Source organism: Cucumis melo, chromosome 6 (genome assembly GCF_025177605.1).
Source record: "Cucumis melo cultivar AY chromosome 6, USDA_Cmelo_AY_1.0, whole genome shotgun sequence".
Lineage (NCBI taxonomy): Eukaryota > Viridiplantae > Streptophyta > Magnoliopsida > Cucurbitales > Cucurbitaceae > Cucumis > Cucumis melo.
Window position 1 is genome coordinate 36,439,031 of NC_066862.1, and position 18,496 is coordinate 36,457,526.

The 18,496-nt window shown below is 35.8% G+C and overlaps 1 protein-coding gene across 1 annotated transcript; it reads left to right on the forward strand.

Moving 5' to 3' along the window:
* Positions 1-16,528: 16,528 nt before the first annotated feature.
* Positions 16,529-18,062, forward strand: LOC103493346 (NAC domain-containing protein JA2L). The gene is made up of 3 exons (XM_008454051.3): positions 16,529-16,801; positions 16,904-17,172; positions 17,269-18,062. Exons 1-3 carry the CDS (start codon positions 16,636-16,638, stop codon positions 17,722-17,724), a joined length of 891 nt encoding a protein of 296 aa, XP_008452273.1. The 5' UTR covers positions 16,529-16,635; the 3' UTR covers positions 17,725-18,062.
* Positions 18,063-18,496: the final 434 nt, after the last annotated feature.

The window sequence follows — 18,496 nt, forward strand, 5'->3', positions numbered from 1 at the left end:
TTTTTTATGACCCTTACTTGTATAGAAGCGTTGTGGGTGCCTTACAATATGTCACTCTTACTCATCTTGAAATCTCTTTTAGTGTTAACAAAACTTGTCAATTTATGCACTATCCAACTTACAATTGGCAAATGGTGAAACGTATTCTTCATTACCTAAATGGAGTCTTATCTCATGTCTTATTGCTCCAAAAGTCTAGTCATTTCAATCTATATGACTTTGCAGATGCTGGCTGGGCTTCAAACCCCAATGACAGAAAATCCACTTTTGCCTTTTGTGTCTATCTTGGTGGTAACTTAATTTCGTGGGGCTCCAATAAATAATCTATAATCTCTCGTTCAAGCACAGAAGAAAAATATCGTTGTCTTGCTCTTTTTAAAGGAAAGTACACATGCGCAATGGAATTAAGATCGAATCTTATTCTAATTACATCTAAACAAATTTAGAAGTTGACATGCATATTTGCCCTAATTAAATCAAATTAAGGTTAATAGAAGATCATATCTTTGATGCTTTCCAATTCCTCGAAAATCTCCTCACGAACTCGAACTAGGACCACCACTAGTGTTGACTCGCTATTCTCTAGACTTAGAACTGGGTTGTAGGACCCAATTAGGTGAAGGAAAAAGAGAGATGAAATTTTGAGGTGAAAAATTAGGGTTGAGATTTTTTTAAAAATAATTTTGTAAAAAACAATTATACAAATTAGCAAAAGAATTTTCAAAAAAGAAAAATGGACCTATTTATAACCTAATTACATGCAAAAATGCATGTAATTTAGTTCATAATATCTCAACACCCAACATTCCACTAACTATTAATGGAACTTAGTGGGCTAGGTGTCTACATCTCATGTAGCCACTTATCTCACTAAATGAGGGATTATTCAACAAAATGTTGGATTTTCCTACTAACTTAGTTTAAGGGTAATATGGTCATTTGACTTTTTAAATCAAAGTCAAACTTTAACTTTTTCTAACTTTTTGAGTATAAATTCGCATTCATTTTTTTAAAATTCAAACTACATTTGAATATAAAGCCAGTCAAAGTTTGACTTTTCAAAGTCAAAAGTTAACATTTTTACTTTTTACAACTTTAACCATTTCCATCTATTTCGAGCTTTCAAATTTGAATCTGTATTCATATTTTTTATATTTAAACCATATTTAAATACAAAACTTTATCTCAAACTTAGAACTGATGACTATATGATCACACACACACACACACGAACTCCAATGATCCGAGATTAACTGGCTAAATCCTTTTAGATCGAGCTAATCAACATTCGTTAACTAACGAGTCATTCTACTAAAGTCTCATAGTTGCACTCCCCTCACTATAGATATATTTTTGTCCATCTAATATAACTATGATAAGTGAGTTAATCCCTCACAGGTTGTTCGTAACCTTGGTTAGGTCAAAATACCATTTTACCCCCGAGACTACATCTTGTTTCTCAAGTTCCACTAATCTACTAGTGAAGATTAAGTTTAAGGTCTAACCTATAAACTGAATCCCTCTCGTGCCAATGAGAGGGTGGGATCCCTTTTTCAAGATTTAGATTCAATCCTTAAGAGAACAACCTATCTATTAACCATAAAGTGGGTAGGAGTGAATTCTATCATGCACCCTATATTCCTAACCATCCATTCGGTCTTACCCCTGAAATGGAAGGCTTATTGGGCAAGCGTCATTGAGCTGCCCTCACCAATGCAGATCTAAGGCTAATTCCATACGAATAGAAGTTCATAGTTAGCTCAAAATTAAGATTAAGTTACCTAAGTCATCAATAAGTCAAAATAGTCAAATTTATATAGTCAACGGTGTTATAACTTAAAAGTGATTATTTCATGGTTTTAGTTATATGTAAACTCTTTACATAAGATGACCCCACTTTCATGTCTCTACATGAACGATTTAGGATCACTTCGTTTTTACTAACTACAAAGCGAGCCACAACCATAGTGTTTCTAGAATAAGGAACCTAACCTTATTCATACACTATAAGACCGTTTAGGCTATATACTCGAACTTTATGTAGAGACATAGACGTTGATCAAGTCTACACTAGATAGCCTATGTCTCTACATAAAGTTCAAGTCTACACTAGATAGCCTCGGGACCTAAGTTTATTGAATTCAATTTATTGAATATAATGTAATTTAAACTACAAACTACGAGTTTTAGAACATAAATTCCAACACTAGTCGCTACTGAAATGGCTTGGATTCATTCTCTTTTAACTAATCTTAATATTATCTTACATCGTCCCTCTGTTTTTGTGGTGTGACAACTTAAGTGCAGTTCATCTAAGTGTTAATCTTGTACTCTGATCCACTCCAAAACAAAACATCTTGAGGTTGACATTTACTGTGTTCATGACTTGGTGTTTCCAAGAAAAATAGAAGTTTGCCATCTTCCAGCCGCTGAACAAATTGCGGATGTTCGCACCAAACAGTTGTCAACCACAAATTTTAAAAAATTCAAATGAAAACTCACTATTTGGTTGATGTCACTGCCCTAAGTTTGCAAGTGTTAACACTACAAGAAATTCACCTTTTGTCGATGACAAAAATCGTCGGCATATCTTTAAAAAACCGTCGGCTTTTCTTTTTCCAACGATTTTCAGCCGTCGGCACAAACCGTCGATGTAGGTCCGTTGGAAGAACCTACGTCGACGCCCGAAAAGAGACCGTCGGCAAATATTGGAATCGCCGACGAAATGGAACTAACGGAGCTATACCGACACTAGAAATTAACTGTCGGCAAAAGGGGTATTCACCGAAGGAAAAAATATTTCGTCAGCATTTATTACGCCGACGGTGTAAGAATGTCATCGGCATTTCCTTGTATTGCCGACGACATTTATAGCCGACGGTGTTGATTTATTATGTCGATAGCTACAATTTTCGTCGGCAAATCCATGAAATGCCGACGGTTTAAAATAATGTCGTGGGTAGAAGCTTTTTTTTTAATATATATTTTACATTTGTATTGATTTTCCACAATTGTTTTGAAAATGGTACCCACTACTAGTCCCACTAGGTGCCTGTTAACTTCCTATTAGAGTCCTGAAAATGGTACCCAATCTATGGCACGTTCCCGAACACGTGCAACATGCACTCCCATAGGAACGAAAATTTGGTCTTCGGTGTCCCGGGGGAGCACCTAAGACATACTGGTCTGTAGTGAACCCGAGGGAAGTACTAAAACAATCGGGCTGTGAGAATCCCATCGAATCACTCGAATCATATCTATATCCATGCTAGACTGGCGTCCCGTCGAACTACGCAGTCCTAAATAGGTGGTGATCCCGAAGGACACCCATGCAGGTACGACTCTAATAGGCTAAGCTAACAGGTACCCTAACCATAGCATACATATACATAACATCATCATGTAATCATATCAGTCTAACCATCATCCCACATCTCATTACAATATCCAACATACAGTCATAACAAGTCATGTCATCACATTACCATGCCATCATATAACCACATCATCAGTCACATCATGCTCTCATTAATTTACATGAGTTATACAGTCTAGTCCTTAACATGCATAACTGGAGGTGTATGCGGTCTCATGGTTCTAGTCATAGAACTAGTAGTAGAAATCTCTTACTTGGAGATTTGCTCAACGAGTCCTAACGGCCAGAAAAATGTGCTTTCCAAGCAGCGAGGTCCTAAATGTTTAATACGCCAATTTTCATGATTAACTCGCCAAATGAGCCAAGACCCAAAAATATAGTTGAGACAACTTACCCTAGGTCGAGGTTGCAACACTTGTGCCCTTGTTAAAGAAATCCAACGCTCCAAGTCAATTGGTCCAAGGTGTTCCTTAAGAGAAATAATTTAATTTAGTCCAAATTAAATTATTTAGGTTGAAATTCAAGTCTCGGCTGGGTATGCAAAGAAACCCATTTGACTTACCAAAAACTTACCACTGACGCTTGGGGATAGGACTGAAAATTAGGTGGCTCAAAAGGGCTTGGCGGCTCGGCTGGACAAGTAGGGATCGACTCGGCTTGAAGAAGGCGTCGGCTCGGCTTGGGCAGAAGGCGCGGCTCACGCGGGCGTGCGACTTGGCTAGTGATGAAGGCGCGGCACGCATGCGGTTCGGCACGGAGAGGGCTGGCTCAGGTCGCGGGTCGGGTCGTCCACACGTGATGGAGGCACGGGCGCGCGGGTCGCGATTCCGGGAATCGAGCAGCGGCTTCGACGGCTGGGCTTTTGTGGTGCTCGGCGGTGGCTTGCAGACGAGGGAGTTCGGCTGGCGAGACGCGGGTCGGCTTCCGATCCTCGAAGGCGACGGCTGAAGAGTGCGGCTGCGGGTCGACGGCTCCGCTTCACGCGAGAGAACTGGTGCGGGGCAGACGAGGGACCGGTGGGGCTCCACGTGGTCGGCTCGGGATTGGGGCTGAGGTCCCATACTTGCTGGCTGAAATCCGACGGCGCGGTGGAGCTGTGGTCGGCGACGGCTAGGGTTTCAAATTAGTTTCCCTTTTCCTTTTTTTTTTTTTGAAGAAGATGATGGGTTTTTATGGTGCACGAGTCCCTAGGCCTCGTTTAAACACCAATTAACCCCACCTTCTCTCTCCTCCTCCAAATCTCACCAAATCCCCCTTTTTTTCTCCTTTTAAAATAATTCTTTCTTTCTTTTCCTCAATTAAATCCTCACATCTCTCTCCTCAACCAACCAACCTTACTCTTCAACAAATAACTTCACCAAATTTATTTCCAAATAAAACAATTATTATCCAAATCAAAATAATTAACTCTAAACCTTAATTAAACACAAAGTCAAAAATAATCAAGTTCCTCAAATAAATTCGAAATTTTCCATAATTACACTTAAGACGATAAAATGAAAAATCCAATCTATTGGGGCGTTACAACATTTTAGGCAAAATTGCATAATAAATCAGAACATCTCTCCTCTCCTAAAAACATCTCAATTGCTACCATAATTGCAGGATAGCAACAAATTCAAAGAATGGTAAATTTAAGCAATCCTTAAAATGGTAATGTATTACAGTTGCTACCATAACTGCAGGATAGCAACAAATGCTCAAACAAAGGTCATATGAATAAAATAATAGTGCATACCTATTTTGAAGTTCCTTCTTGTGACGCCATGAATTGCTTGATTAATTCTTTCAAACCGTCCACCTCTGCCTTTGTTGCCATAAGCTCTTCTTTTGTTGCATTCTTTGCTTCTCTCTCTTCTTGAATCTCCGCCTTTTACATGTCTAGTTGTTCCTTCAAATTTCTTATCTCAATTGCTTGTTCATATTCTTTTTGCTAAATTGATGAGATCGATTCTGACGAGTATCTACGTAATTATACAAATTAGGAATAGTTCATTAAAAACAAAATAACTAATAATCATACTTGAATGTAAAATTATAAAAATTAAGCTAATAACAATTCATTCCAAACAATATATTATAACAAACTGTATCTTGAGGCATTTGAGTATTCATAGACACGATTTGGTCGAGCAAATGAACCAAGAAACCACTATACATTTTAGGCTATAAGTATGAAAATTTCTCAAGATCTTAAATTTCAATGCAATTTTATTATAAGAAAATTCACTTTATACCACACATGCTTATTATATCCAAGCAGAAAAGTAACTAAAACATGATGATCATCAACTAAGAGCAAAAATCATTAAATTTGTATGTTGATTATGAGTAGTAATTATGTGAACTTATTTGTTAAATAAAATCATAATTCATTGGTTCTAAAATGTTTGCCCTAAAAATTAAAACAAAAATTTATAAATTCCATTTACACTAATCAATCCAAACAAAATCCTAAGTTGAAATTGAAACGAGAACATACCTAGAAAATACAGAATAATGAAAATGAATGATAAATTGACAAGAAAGTAAGAATGAAAAAGAAGGGAATTAAATTTGAACTTACGAAGAAGAATTGGAGAAAGAAGAAAAAAGGAGGGCACTCCGACGACGGCGGCTAATGGAGACTTGCGACGGTTATCGAAATTGAAAAGAAGAAGCAGCGGCTGATGGAGGGTGTTGGTGGCAGAAAAGTCGTCTTGGCTGCGTCGGCATATTCTGGGAGAAGAAAGACAGAATCAGGAAGAAAAGAAAAACCCTACTTTTGTTTTAAAAAAATTGTCGACGGTAATTTTAATTCCGTCGCCGTTTGTTCATCTAAGCCGACGATCATAATCAATCGTCGGCATATGTCTACAAATGCCTAGGTAAAAAATATGTCATCGGCAAAAACATATCTACGCCAACATTATAATTATTGTCGTTGGCGATTCCACTTATTGTCAACAATAACACAATCCGTCGACGTATACCACTTCTACCGACGAACTTTAAGGGCGTCGGCATGTTTGTCGTCGGCAAAGGTAAAATTTCTTGTATTGTAAGGTAACTCATTTTTGTTCTTTTATTCTTTATTTCCTCTATGTATAAAGCCCAAATTATAAGGGTTATTTTATGATATTACTGAGGTATACTTTGTTATTTTCTAATATAACTAAGGTATACTTTATGGTTGGTGAGTATAGGGTAATAGTTTTTCCTCCCAAGCTTTCTATATATCTTACAATCTTATACTCTAAAAATTCTGGAATTATATATATAAAAAGTTAGGGTTTTCTCTTGCCATTTTTTCCTTTTCTAGGAGGATGCTTTTTCATTCTTAAGTATTTAGAATCATGGAAGAAACAAAATTATAAGACCCAAAAGTAGTGTAACTCAAAGGGGAGGTTCAGACTATGATATGTTAATACTAAACAAGTTCGACCGTATCAAAAAGTTCTGCTATTGTTAGAAGAAAAAACATGGTAAAAAACAAGATACAAAAAGGGGAATATCATACGAAAATACAAAGAATCATTTTTCAAGGTGGTAATGTTGCTACCTTCATTTGTTCAACTAAGGAGCATATATAGCTAGAGAGTTCAAATATAACCATGATCGGTGAGTTAATCCCTTACAGGTTGCTCGTAACCTTGGTTGGATCAAAATACCATTTTACCCCCGAGACTACATCTTATTTCTTAAGTTCCACTGATCCACTATTGAACATTAAGTTTAAGGTCCAACCTATAAACTAAATCCCTCTCATGCCAATGAGAGGGTGGGATCCCTTTTTCAAGACTTAGATTCAATCCTTAAGAGAACAACCTATCTATTAATCATAAAGTGGATAAGAGTGATTTCTGTCTTGCACCCTATATTCCTAGCCATCCATTCGGTCTTACCCCTGAAATGGAAGGCTTATTGGGCAAGTGTCATTGAGTTGCCCTCACCAATGCAGATCTAAGTATAATTCCGTGCAAATAGAAGTTCATAGTTAGCTCAAAATTAAGATTAAGTTACCTAAGTCATTGATAAGTCAAAAGAGTCAATTTTATATAGTCAACGATGTTATAACTTAAAAGTGATTATTTTATGGTTCTAGTTATATGTAAACTCTTTACATAAGATGACCCCACTTTCATGTCTCTACATGAACGATTTAGGATCACTTCATTTTTACTAACTACAAAGCGGGCCACATCCATAGTGTTTCTAGAATAAGGCACCTAACCTTATTCATACACTATAAGACCGTTTGGGCTATATACTCAAACTTGATCCACGTCTATGTCTCTATATAAAGTTCAAGTCTACACTAGATAGCCTCGGGACCTAAGTTTATTGGATTCAATTTATTGAATATAATGTAATTTAAACTACAAACTACGAGTTTTAGGACATAAATTCCAACACTAGTGGCTACTGAAATGGCATGGATTCAATCTCTTTTAACTAATCTTAATATTATCTTACATCATCCCCCTGTTTTTGTGGTGTGACAACTTAAGTGCAGTTCATTTAAGTGTTAATCTTGTACTCTGATCCACTCCAAAACAAAACATGTTGAGATTGACATTTACTGTGTTCGTGACTAGGTGTTTCCAAGAAAAATAGAAGTTTACCATCTTCCAGCCGCTGAACAAATTGCGGATGTTCTCACCAAACAGTTGTCAACCACAAATTTTACAAAAAAATCAAATGAAAACTCCCAATATGGTTGATGTCAATGCCCTCAGTTTGCAGGTGTTAAGGCAACTCATTTTTGTTCTTTTATTTTTTATTTCCTCTGTGTATAAAGCCCAAATTATAAGAGTTATTTTATGATAGTACTGAGGTATACTTTGTTATTTTCTAATATAACTGAGGTATACTTTATGGTAGGTAAGTGTAGGGTAAGAGTTTGTAACGCCCCAGCAAATTGGATTTTTTTTTCATTTATTCATCTCAAGAGTAATTTTGTAAATTTCGAAATTTTTATGGAATTGGATTATTTTGACCTTATAATTAATTAAGGTTTAGAGCTACTTATTGGTTGGATACTAAATAAATGAGGTAAGGTTAAGATATTTATTTGTGAAGGTAACAAAATTAATTATTGATTTTTGAAAGGTAAGATTGTTGGTTTAATTGAAGAGAGAGAGTGGATGGTTGTTATTGGATTAAAGTAGGGAAAAAAATAAAAGAAAGTAATAATTATTATTTTATTATTATTTCTCTCATTAAAAAGGGCATTGGAAAGCGTGAAGTTCATCATCTCCCCAAGAAAACCCTAATCCCAAAATTCCTCCACCCTAGCCGCCGCCACCCTCCTCGGACCGTCGCCACTGATCGACCGCCGCAGGCCACCTGAGTCGACATCCATTCTCCCAGCCGCGTCGGAGAGCTGTCCAAGTCAAGCCGCCGCGCGCCAAGCGACAGCCGCGCACGCCGCGCCCGCGTCTGCCAGCCGTAGCAGCATCTGTCTCGCCAACATCCACTCTCCCAGCCGCGTCGCGTCGCTTCGATCCGACCCAGAGCAGCCGAAGCCTCCGTCTACAGCCGTCGCCGAGCGCCGTTAAAGCCCTCCTACCGAAGCCGTGGTTTTAGCCGGACCACCCACAAACCCGTCGCACCGCCCGAGTCCGGAAGTCAGCGCCTCGTTGCGAAAACCTGACCCGGCTGCAGCTCCTGCGCTCGAGCCGAGCCACGCCTGCTTCTGAGCCGAGCCACGCCTGCGCACGAGCCGATCCTTGCTCTTCCAGCCAATCAAGCCGAGCCGATCCCAACCTTTTTTGGAGCCACCTAATTTTTGGCCTTTCCCCACGTTCCCTTGGTAAGTTTTGGAAGTTAGTTGGGATTTGGCATACCCAACGAAGAGAAATTTTATTTTTTTAAATAATTTAATTTTTGGATTGTATTAAATTATTTTTCTGAAAGGGGCCGATTGGACAAATTGGTGTTGGAGCGTGGGATTTTCTCGACTTAAAGGGAGTTAGCGCAACCTTGATTTTGAGGTAAGTTGCTTCAAACGACTCTTGGACCTCTGTCCCATAAAGGTTACATTTTAATTGTTGTTTCTAATCATTTAGGGCCCCGCTGCTTGGAAAGCACATCTTTTCTTACTATTAGGACTCGTCAACCAAATCTTCAGGTAAGAGATTTCTACTACTAGCCCTACGATTAGAATTATGAGACTGCATGCATTCCTAGTTATGCACTTGAGGACTACATTGCATAACGATAGTATAGTTAATGAGGGCATGTTGTGACTTATTATGATGACATGGTTAATGTGTGACGGCTGATTATGACTTTATGTTTGGTTGTGGTGATGAGATATGATATGATTACATGATGATGTTATGTATATGTGTGCTGTGGTTAGGGTGTATGTTAGCTCCTTATTAGAGTCGTACCCACATGGGTGTCCTTCGGGATCACCACCTTTATGACACAGACATGATGGAGAGACCCGATGGAGTCGCTCCCACTTATGACTGCGTAGTCTGACGGGATTACCAGTCTAACATTGACATTGACACAGACATGACGTGAGTGATCCGACGGGACCACTCACAGCCCGAGCGTCTTAGGTATTCCCTTGGGAACTACTAAGGACCAACTTGTCCCTGCGGGGGCGCATATTGCACGTGTTCGGGGACGTGCCAGTTATGGGGTACCAGTTTTAGGACTCTAATAGGAAGTTAACAGGCACCTAGTGGGACTAGTAGTGGGTCCCTTACTGAGTATTTTATACTCACTCTTTCCATGACATGTTTTCAGGTAGAGGCCGAGGTAGGGGCAAGGGCAAGCTGGCAAGCGACCAGAAGTGACCGTGGCGAGCCATAGAGATTTCTGCTTCCGCTTACACCTGTTTTTTACGTTCAGTACCTGAGCTTTATTTTTCTTCACTATTTACTATTTCATTTCTTTAAAAGTAGATAGGGCCCGAGTAGGATTTTAGTATTTAATCTTATTTTTTCATATTACCCTGATTTGATTTTCATAAATAAATTTCTGCAGTTTTATTCGTTCTTACTAAACTTTATGGCTTAAACCATGTGTTTTGCATTTAGTAATGACTTCGACTCAGTATAAGGAGTTGGGTCGTTACAGAGTTTTTCCTCCCAAGCTTTCTATATCTTACAATCCTATACTCTAAAAATCATGGAATTATATATATAAAAAGTTTAGGGTTTTGTCTTGCCATTTCTTCCTTTTCTAGGATGCTTTTTCATTCTTAAGTATTTAGAATCATAGAACAAACAAAATTAGAAGACCCAAAAGTTGTGTAACTCAAAGGGGAGGTTCAGACTATGATATGTTAATACTAAACAAGTTTGACCGTATCAAAAAGTTCTGCTACAATTAGAAGAAAAAACATGGTAAAAAACAAGATACAAAAAGGGAAATATCAAACGAAAATACAAAGAATTATTTTCAAGGTGGTAATGTTGTTACCTTCATTTGTGCAACTAAGGAGTAGCATCATATAGCTAGAGAGTTCAAACACATAATGGCTGCTAGATTCAGGTGCTTCTTACCATTGTGCACCCAAAAGAGTGTATTTCATGGAACTATCAAAATGAACAACAATAATAGAATAAAAGAATATAAAAATCTCTTAATTTAATTTAAGTCATATATATACCATTGTTAAAGACCAATTCAAATAAAGTCACCCTTCACGTGTCAACCCTTTTCTCTACCTACTAATTTATTTATCCATTGCTCATCTTAATATTCATCTTATTAATAGATAATGAAATTGTTATGCACCGAGTTATACCCCTAATACTAAAGTTCCTAGAGGACAACGGTGATATACTAAATTAATTGTGTTCAGTCAACTTACAAACTTCAGAATAATTGATTTACTTATAAATTTATCAAATTTTAAGTAAAACTCTAAAATAAAAAAATAATAATAAAATGGGGAAAACCCAAAAAATATATTAATTTAATAATCATATAAGGACAATAATTAACGAAGAATTCAAAGAGATGCTCTAATTTCATGTGTCAACTCTTTTAATAAGACAAATGGGAATTTTGGGTGAACTTCAGTAAGGATAATTGCAGATAAGATTCTAGGATATCCTTCTCATCACTTTTGTTTATTTTTTTTTTTTTTTAAGAAAATCCTTCTCATCACTTTAATTAATGAAGATATTTGTTAAAGTTTTACATTATAATAAGAAAAGGATAAATACTATTAGTAGAAAGACCAACACTATTTTCATTCAATTGTTTGGTTGTGAGCTAATAGTGCCTACTTATCCTAATTGGTATTTATGAAAACACCTTTATTGTTATTTTAAAAAAAAAAATAGTACTATAATTGTAGAAGTGGAAGGCTTGAGCCAAATAATACTCTTATCTAAATTCTCATTTGGACCTTTAATTATTGTATGTCATGTTTTAGTTGACAACGTTTTTAAATCTTATATATCTTCAAATTCTAGAGGAAATTTACTTCTTGCTATTTAAAAATTTACACGTAAATGATTGATTTTAAATGGTTTTATGGATTACTAATAATATGATTAACACTATATTAACAAAAAAAAAACTTTAATTGAAATTTTAGTCATTTTAACTTACATCTAGGTTACGTTGAGAATAATCATGTCGAGCTAGTGTTTGAAGTTTCTAGAATACAAAATTGAACTAATTTTGTATTTATTAACTAAAAAACTATAGAACTATTTATATGCATACAAATTTAACAAACTAGGTTTCTATTAAACATAAAATTCGAAATTATATACATTAAGGGAGGATTCAAGGAATCAATGTTTAAAAGAATAGGACAAATAAAAGATCAAAAGAATGGGCTCAAAATCAGATTAATTCTAAACCAAGACCCAAAGAGACCAAAAGTCTGATATCAGCTAGCAAAAAGGAATTAAACCCTAAAACGCATGGTAAAAATACTGTATCGATCAACCTCGAGTCAAAAGAAATACGTATAATAAATAGCTTAAGAGGCAATCTTAAACCAACAAAGAAATAGGAGACAAGATGAACATTATAAATTATAAGAGTAAAAGAGGGGTGAAAAAGTAAATTCTTCGACTGCTGTCAAATACTCTATTTTTCTTTCAATTTATAACTCAAGCATTAGAGTTGTTGTGACTCACCCTACATTAATGTCTTAGGTTTATTTACGTTGCTGCCTCATAGAAGTACATTGACTTAGGTCAAAATTTGGCATCAATGATATCTAATAAACTAATTATCTTTTAAAACGTAGAATTTACCATGATTTACTATACAAGCAATTTATAAATTTATAAATATATTAGATACTAAAAATTTGAAAGTTTAAAAATACATGATTGTTAAAATTTATGTCCTAAAACTCGTAGTTTGTAGTTAAAATTATATTCTATTCAATAAAGTGGTTATTGAGGACTTATTAGTAAAAATAGAATACTATTATCCTGAATCAATTAACTAAGGTCCCGAGGCTATCTAGTGTAGACTTAAACTTTATGTAGAGACATAAATGTAGATCAAGTTCGAGTTTATAGTCTAAACGGTCTATAGTATATTAATAAGGTTGGGCACCTTATTCCGGGAACACTATAGATGCGGCCTATTCTGTAGTTAGTACAAAAGATGTGATCCTGAAACATTTATGTAAAGACATGAGAGTAGGGGCATCCTATGTAAAGAGTTTGCATAAGACTAGAACCATGGAATAGTCACTTTTAAGTTATAACATCGTTGATTATATAAACTGATTATTTCGTTTATGATAACCTAGGTAACTTAATCTTAATCCTGAGCTAACTATGAACTTCTGTTCAACCGGTGTTATTCTTAGATCTACATAGGTGAGGGCAGCTCAATGGCACGGGCCCAATAAGCCTCCAATTTCAGGAAAAGACCAGATAGATGGCTAGGGACATAGGGTGCAAGATGGATTTCACTCCTACTTGCTTCAGGGTTAGTAGATAGGTTGTTCCCTTAAGAACTGAATCCAAGTCTTGAGCAAGGGATCCTGTCCTCTCATTGGCCCGAGAAGGATTCGGTTTATAGGTTGGACCTTAAACTTAATGTTCAATAGTGGATTAGGAAGGAACATGATGTAGTCTTGGGGGTAAAATGGTATTTTGATCCAGTTGAGGTTACGAACAACCTATGAAGGATTAACTTACTAATCATGGTTATATCAATTGATACAAATATATCTATAGTGAGGGGAGTGCAACTACGGGGTTTTAGTGGAATAACCCGTTAGTTGACGAATTTTAATTAGCCCGATCTAAAAGGGTTTAGCCAGTTAATCTTGGATCGTTGAGCCTATGACCTATAGGTCCATTAGGTTCCCCAACTAGCTCATACAGAATTAACTTAAAACAACATGTTGGAATAATTCGAATTGTTTGAATTAGGTAGAAAGAGAGAAATCGACAAATATATGTGATATAGTCATCGGTTATAGGGCTTTATGTTTAAATGTGATTTAGACGTTAAAAATATGAATATGGATTTATATTCGGAAGCTCGAAATTGATGGAAATTGTCAAAGTAGTGCAAAGTAAAATGTTGACTTTTGACTTTGAAAAGTCAAACTTTGATCGGCTTTATATTCAAATGTGATTTGAATTTCAGGAAAATGAATACGAATTCATGCTCGAGAGGTCGAAATTATTCGAGACAGACAAAATGGAAAAAAGTCAAAATATTGACTTTTGACTAGAATGGTCAAATCACCATTTTGCCCCTTGGCCAAAGTTAGTGGGAAAATCCAACATTTTGTTGGATAATTCCACTAACTCTTTGTGGGCTATGTGGAAGCTCATGGTGATGACACCAAGCTCACTAAGAGAAAATGGAATGGTGTATCAATCCATTAATGGTTAGTAGATTGTGAGGTGTTGGGCTTTGGTGATTCAATTACATACAAACTTTGCATGTAATTAGTCTGTTTAAGGGACATTTTTCATTTTGAGGTATTGGACATTTTTCTTTTTCTCTTCCAAATCTCACACCAAAGTCTGCCACCAAATTCAATCTCTTCCTCAAATTTCTTACTTTGAATGAGTCCCACAACCCAATTTCAAGTCCGGAGAATAGCAGGTCAAGTCTAGTGGTGGTCCGGTTCGAGTTCGGGAGAGGATTTGGAGCTTCGAGAAGCTACAAAAGTAAGTGTTTCTTTTAACTAATTTAGTGTAATTATGATTGTGTTTAATGCATGTTAATCATTAAATTAAGTTTAGCTGCAATTAGGGTAAAAATTCAATCATATTTCCACTTGGATTCTATGCTTTCCAATAGCTAGACAATTTTAAAAGTTTAAAAATTAACAAACGACCAAAAAGAAGAAAAAGAAAAAAGAACAATAAGATGAACCTTATTAAATTAGACAAAAAGCTAAATGTTTAAATTATAAACTGTGCAACCTAAGCTCAATTAGATTTATTTCGAACATAAAATGAACAACCGCAAATAAGAAAATTAAGTATGAAGATCAGTATGGGAACAATAATTCTATATATTTTCTTAGAAAAGTACTATTATCAACAACAACCTACCACATCATCCAAAGATACAAATATAAAATTCCAAATGCTAATAATAGAAACTTTATTAAAAAAAAATAATCCATGAAATAATAATAATAAATTTAAAGAGATTATAAAGAAAAAAAGAAAATAAAAATTGAAAAAGTAAGGTTATTTGAATAGAAGCAAATAAAATATAGGGAGCGACATTACAAGTGTCGGAGAGAGAGCGTCGTGGCCGAGTAAAGAAGAAAAGCTTTACCCTGACGACAAAAAAGACATGTCCTCGTAACGTTCCCACGAGGTATCCACGTGGCACTTTAACCCACAACTACTTTTTCAAAAATTCCCATAACCTCCCTCCTCTCCGATTCATACGCAACGTAATATCAAAAAAAAAAAAAAAAAAATTATTTACGCTAATATCCTCCACCTTCACCTAACTCCCAGAACAGCACCAATAGGAGAATAGTCTTGTTCTTTAGACTCACTTCAAAATTCCTTTGACATTTATCATTTAACCCCCTCCCCTTCCTATATCTTCTCTCCACTCTACCATTCATGTTATCCCACCTGTACTTTATGAATTTCTCCTATTTATCCATTCCTCTTTTTAACTTTTCTTTTTAATAATAATAAAAAAGCTTGCGTTTTTATTACTCTTATCATCACCATATTAGGAGTGGAAGGTCTAGAGCTAAACCCAACGGATTTTCCTTTTTTAAAACATTATCATTCACTAAATCAGCATCTAACACAACCCATTCATTTTAAAAATATTAGTTCATTGAATGGAGTACAAAGAGTCAGAGAAAATCAAATTAGCTAATTGGATAGGAATAAGAAAATAGTAAAATAATTTACAGATGTTCTAACCTTCCTTTTTTTACATTGAGTTATCCAGAATTTAACTCCCAAGAATAACCCTCTTTGAAAGAATCTGTCCAAACTTTTGTAAGATATAGATTTTTTTACTTATGAAAAGGCAAATAATAATTTTAAAACTTTTTTTTTCTTTTTTTTGAAAATGAGAATATTTTTTTTAAAAAAAAAAACCAAACTATATTTAAAAATAAAAATAGAGATTCTAGTTCATATGATTTCACGTTGAAAAAAATGTGTGGGAATGAATTTTACATTCATATCCCCTCATATACAAATGAGTGCAAAAAATGAGAAGCTTTTTGCCGTCACTTCCACACCTTTTTTTTTCTTTGGCTTTTATTTAAATTCCAAAGCCTAACTTCCATACACTCTGTGCCTCTTGCGACCACACCACGTGTCCCAACTTTTGTCGCCACTAGACTGTCGACGTGGTTCTCATGACGTGTAGAAATCCCATAATTTTTTTTAAAAAATAAAAATTCCCCCTTCCTCTTTACGAAAATTCGAATCTTATTTTTATCATTTTTAAAAAACCCAGTTCTAGAAGATGAATGGAGATGAGGACACGTGTCCTCCTCTTTCGATGACTCACTTCTGTTTCTTTTGTGATGGTTCAACGTTCATGCACCGGAAGCTTAGACTCTTATTCATATCAGATAAACTTGGACTACCACGTGGCTAGTTCTTACCGGTGATCCTCACTTGTGGGTCCGTAAATCCAACAGTCCGACAAGGACGACCGTACTTATCTTTTTGTAGGCGCCACACTATATAAATACCCCTTTCCTCCTTCATTTCTGAAAAAAAAAAAAAGAAAGAAAGAAAGAAAGGGAAAGAAAAAAAGAAAAATCTCAAATTTCGTCTCTCCTTTCTCCTCCTTACAATCTCCTCTATACAATGGACCCACTGACGCAGCTTAGCTTACCGCCGGGATTCAGATTTTTTCCGACCGATGAAGAGCTTTTAGTTCAATATCTTTGCCGGAAAGTGGCCGGCCACCATTTTAGCTTGCAACTCATCGCTGAGATTGACTTGTACAAATTCGATCCATGGGTTTTACCTGGTAAGATTCAGAAACCAAACCAAACCCAACCAAATCCCAAAACCAAATATCATTTTATTAGTTTTTTAAAATTGTAAAATGAACGATAATTGTGATTTGCAGGAAAGGCTTTATTCGGGGAAAAGGAATGGTACTTTTTCAGCCCAAGAGACCGGAAATATCCAAACGGGTCTAGACCAAACCGGGTAGCCGGTTCGGGTTACTGGAAGGCGACCGGTACGGATAAAATAATCTCGTCGGAAGGGAAGAACGTCGGAATTAAAAAGGCTCTGGTTTTCTACGTCGGAAAAGCTCCTAAGGGAACAAAAACGAATTGGATTATGCATGAGTATCGCCTTATTACTTCCTCCAGAAAAACAGGAAGCTCCAAGGTAAAACAAACTACAAATTTCAAAATTCAATCCAACATATTAATTTTTTTTTTTTAATTTTGGATTAATTTGGGTTTTTTACAATTTAATTTTCAGCTGGACGATTGGGTTTTATGTCGGATTTATAAGAAGAATTCGAGTTGTCAAAAGCCGACGGGGAGTATTTCAAGTAAGGAATACAGTAACGCCTCACCCTCGTCGTCAATCGACGAAGTCATCGAATCCCTACCAGAAACGGGCGACGATTTCTTTGCATACCCAAAAACAACATTACAACATAACGACATTATGAATAAATTCAACTTTGAAATTCCGGCGGACTCTGTACATTCCGATTGGGCGAGTTTGGCCGGGCTTTACTCAGTGCCGGAACTCGCTCCCGTCGACCATTCGGGGACATTCGATTTCAACAACAACAATAACACGATCGCTGATCTGTATGTTCCTTCAGTTACATCGTCGTTTTGCCAGGTGGATTATCCGCCGGCGTCGGCGTTCCGTTACTCGACGCAACAAAGGGACGGCGGCGGAGTGTTCGGATTCAGCCAATGAGATGAATACATATGGCATTTGGATTTACAAACGGAGTGTAAATAGAATTGGATTCTGAAAATGGAAGAAAAAGGAAAAATTTTGAAGGGAAAAAGAGAATGAAGAAAGAAAAAGTGAAAAACAGAGCATACCCTGTTTTTGACCATAAATTTTTAATTCTCTAACAAGTTTAATGTCCCATTCTATTAGACATTAGATTAAACAATGGAATACAGTTGTACAAATTATTGTTTAGGATTGGAACTTCATTAATTAGTTTAGTGTGTTAGTTTTTTTTGGAAATTATTTTTCTTTTCTCTGCCCATCCTTAATAAATTATTATGATTGTTATGAGTTTATGGATTGCTTGTAAAAAGAGGAAAAGAAAAAGAAAAAGGAAATTGTTATTGCCAATTGGGTGCCATGAAATTAATGATTTATTCAATCAAATGTTGTTTTGAAAAAATACCACCAAAACTTGACTTTTGCTCTATGACTTTTGGTTTATGAAAATAAAATGATGGCTTTGAAATAAATCTTCCAAACGAAGTGATGGTTGGGTTTTAAATGTAAAGTCAAAAAATGCAATCTAATGAAGTTTGGGAAATTATTATTTTTTATGTTTGAAAAAACTAATGGCCTATTTATTTATGGGTTTCTTAAGAATAATAATAAAAAAATCACTAAAAAAAATTAGTAAAAACAAAAATATCTTGTTTTAATTTTGGTTGTTTTGAGTGGTTTTTGCATAAATACATAACAATATTTACCAAAGAAATGCAACACTTTGCGG

Excerpts from the sequence above, each read along its gene's own strand:
- LOC103493346 (XM_008454051.3), top strand. The coding sequence starts at position 16,636 with ATGGACCCACTGACGCAGCTTAGCTTACCGCCGGGATTCAGATTTTTT. Across the intron at positions 16,802-16,903 it reads CGATCCATGGGTTTTACCTG|GAAAGGCTTTATTCGGGGAA; the intron begins GTAAGATTCAGA and ends TGTGATTTGCAG. Across the intron at positions 17,173-17,268 it reads GAAAAACAGGAAGCTCCAAG|CTGGACGATTGGGTTTTATG; the intron begins GTAAAACAAACT and ends TTTAATTTTCAG.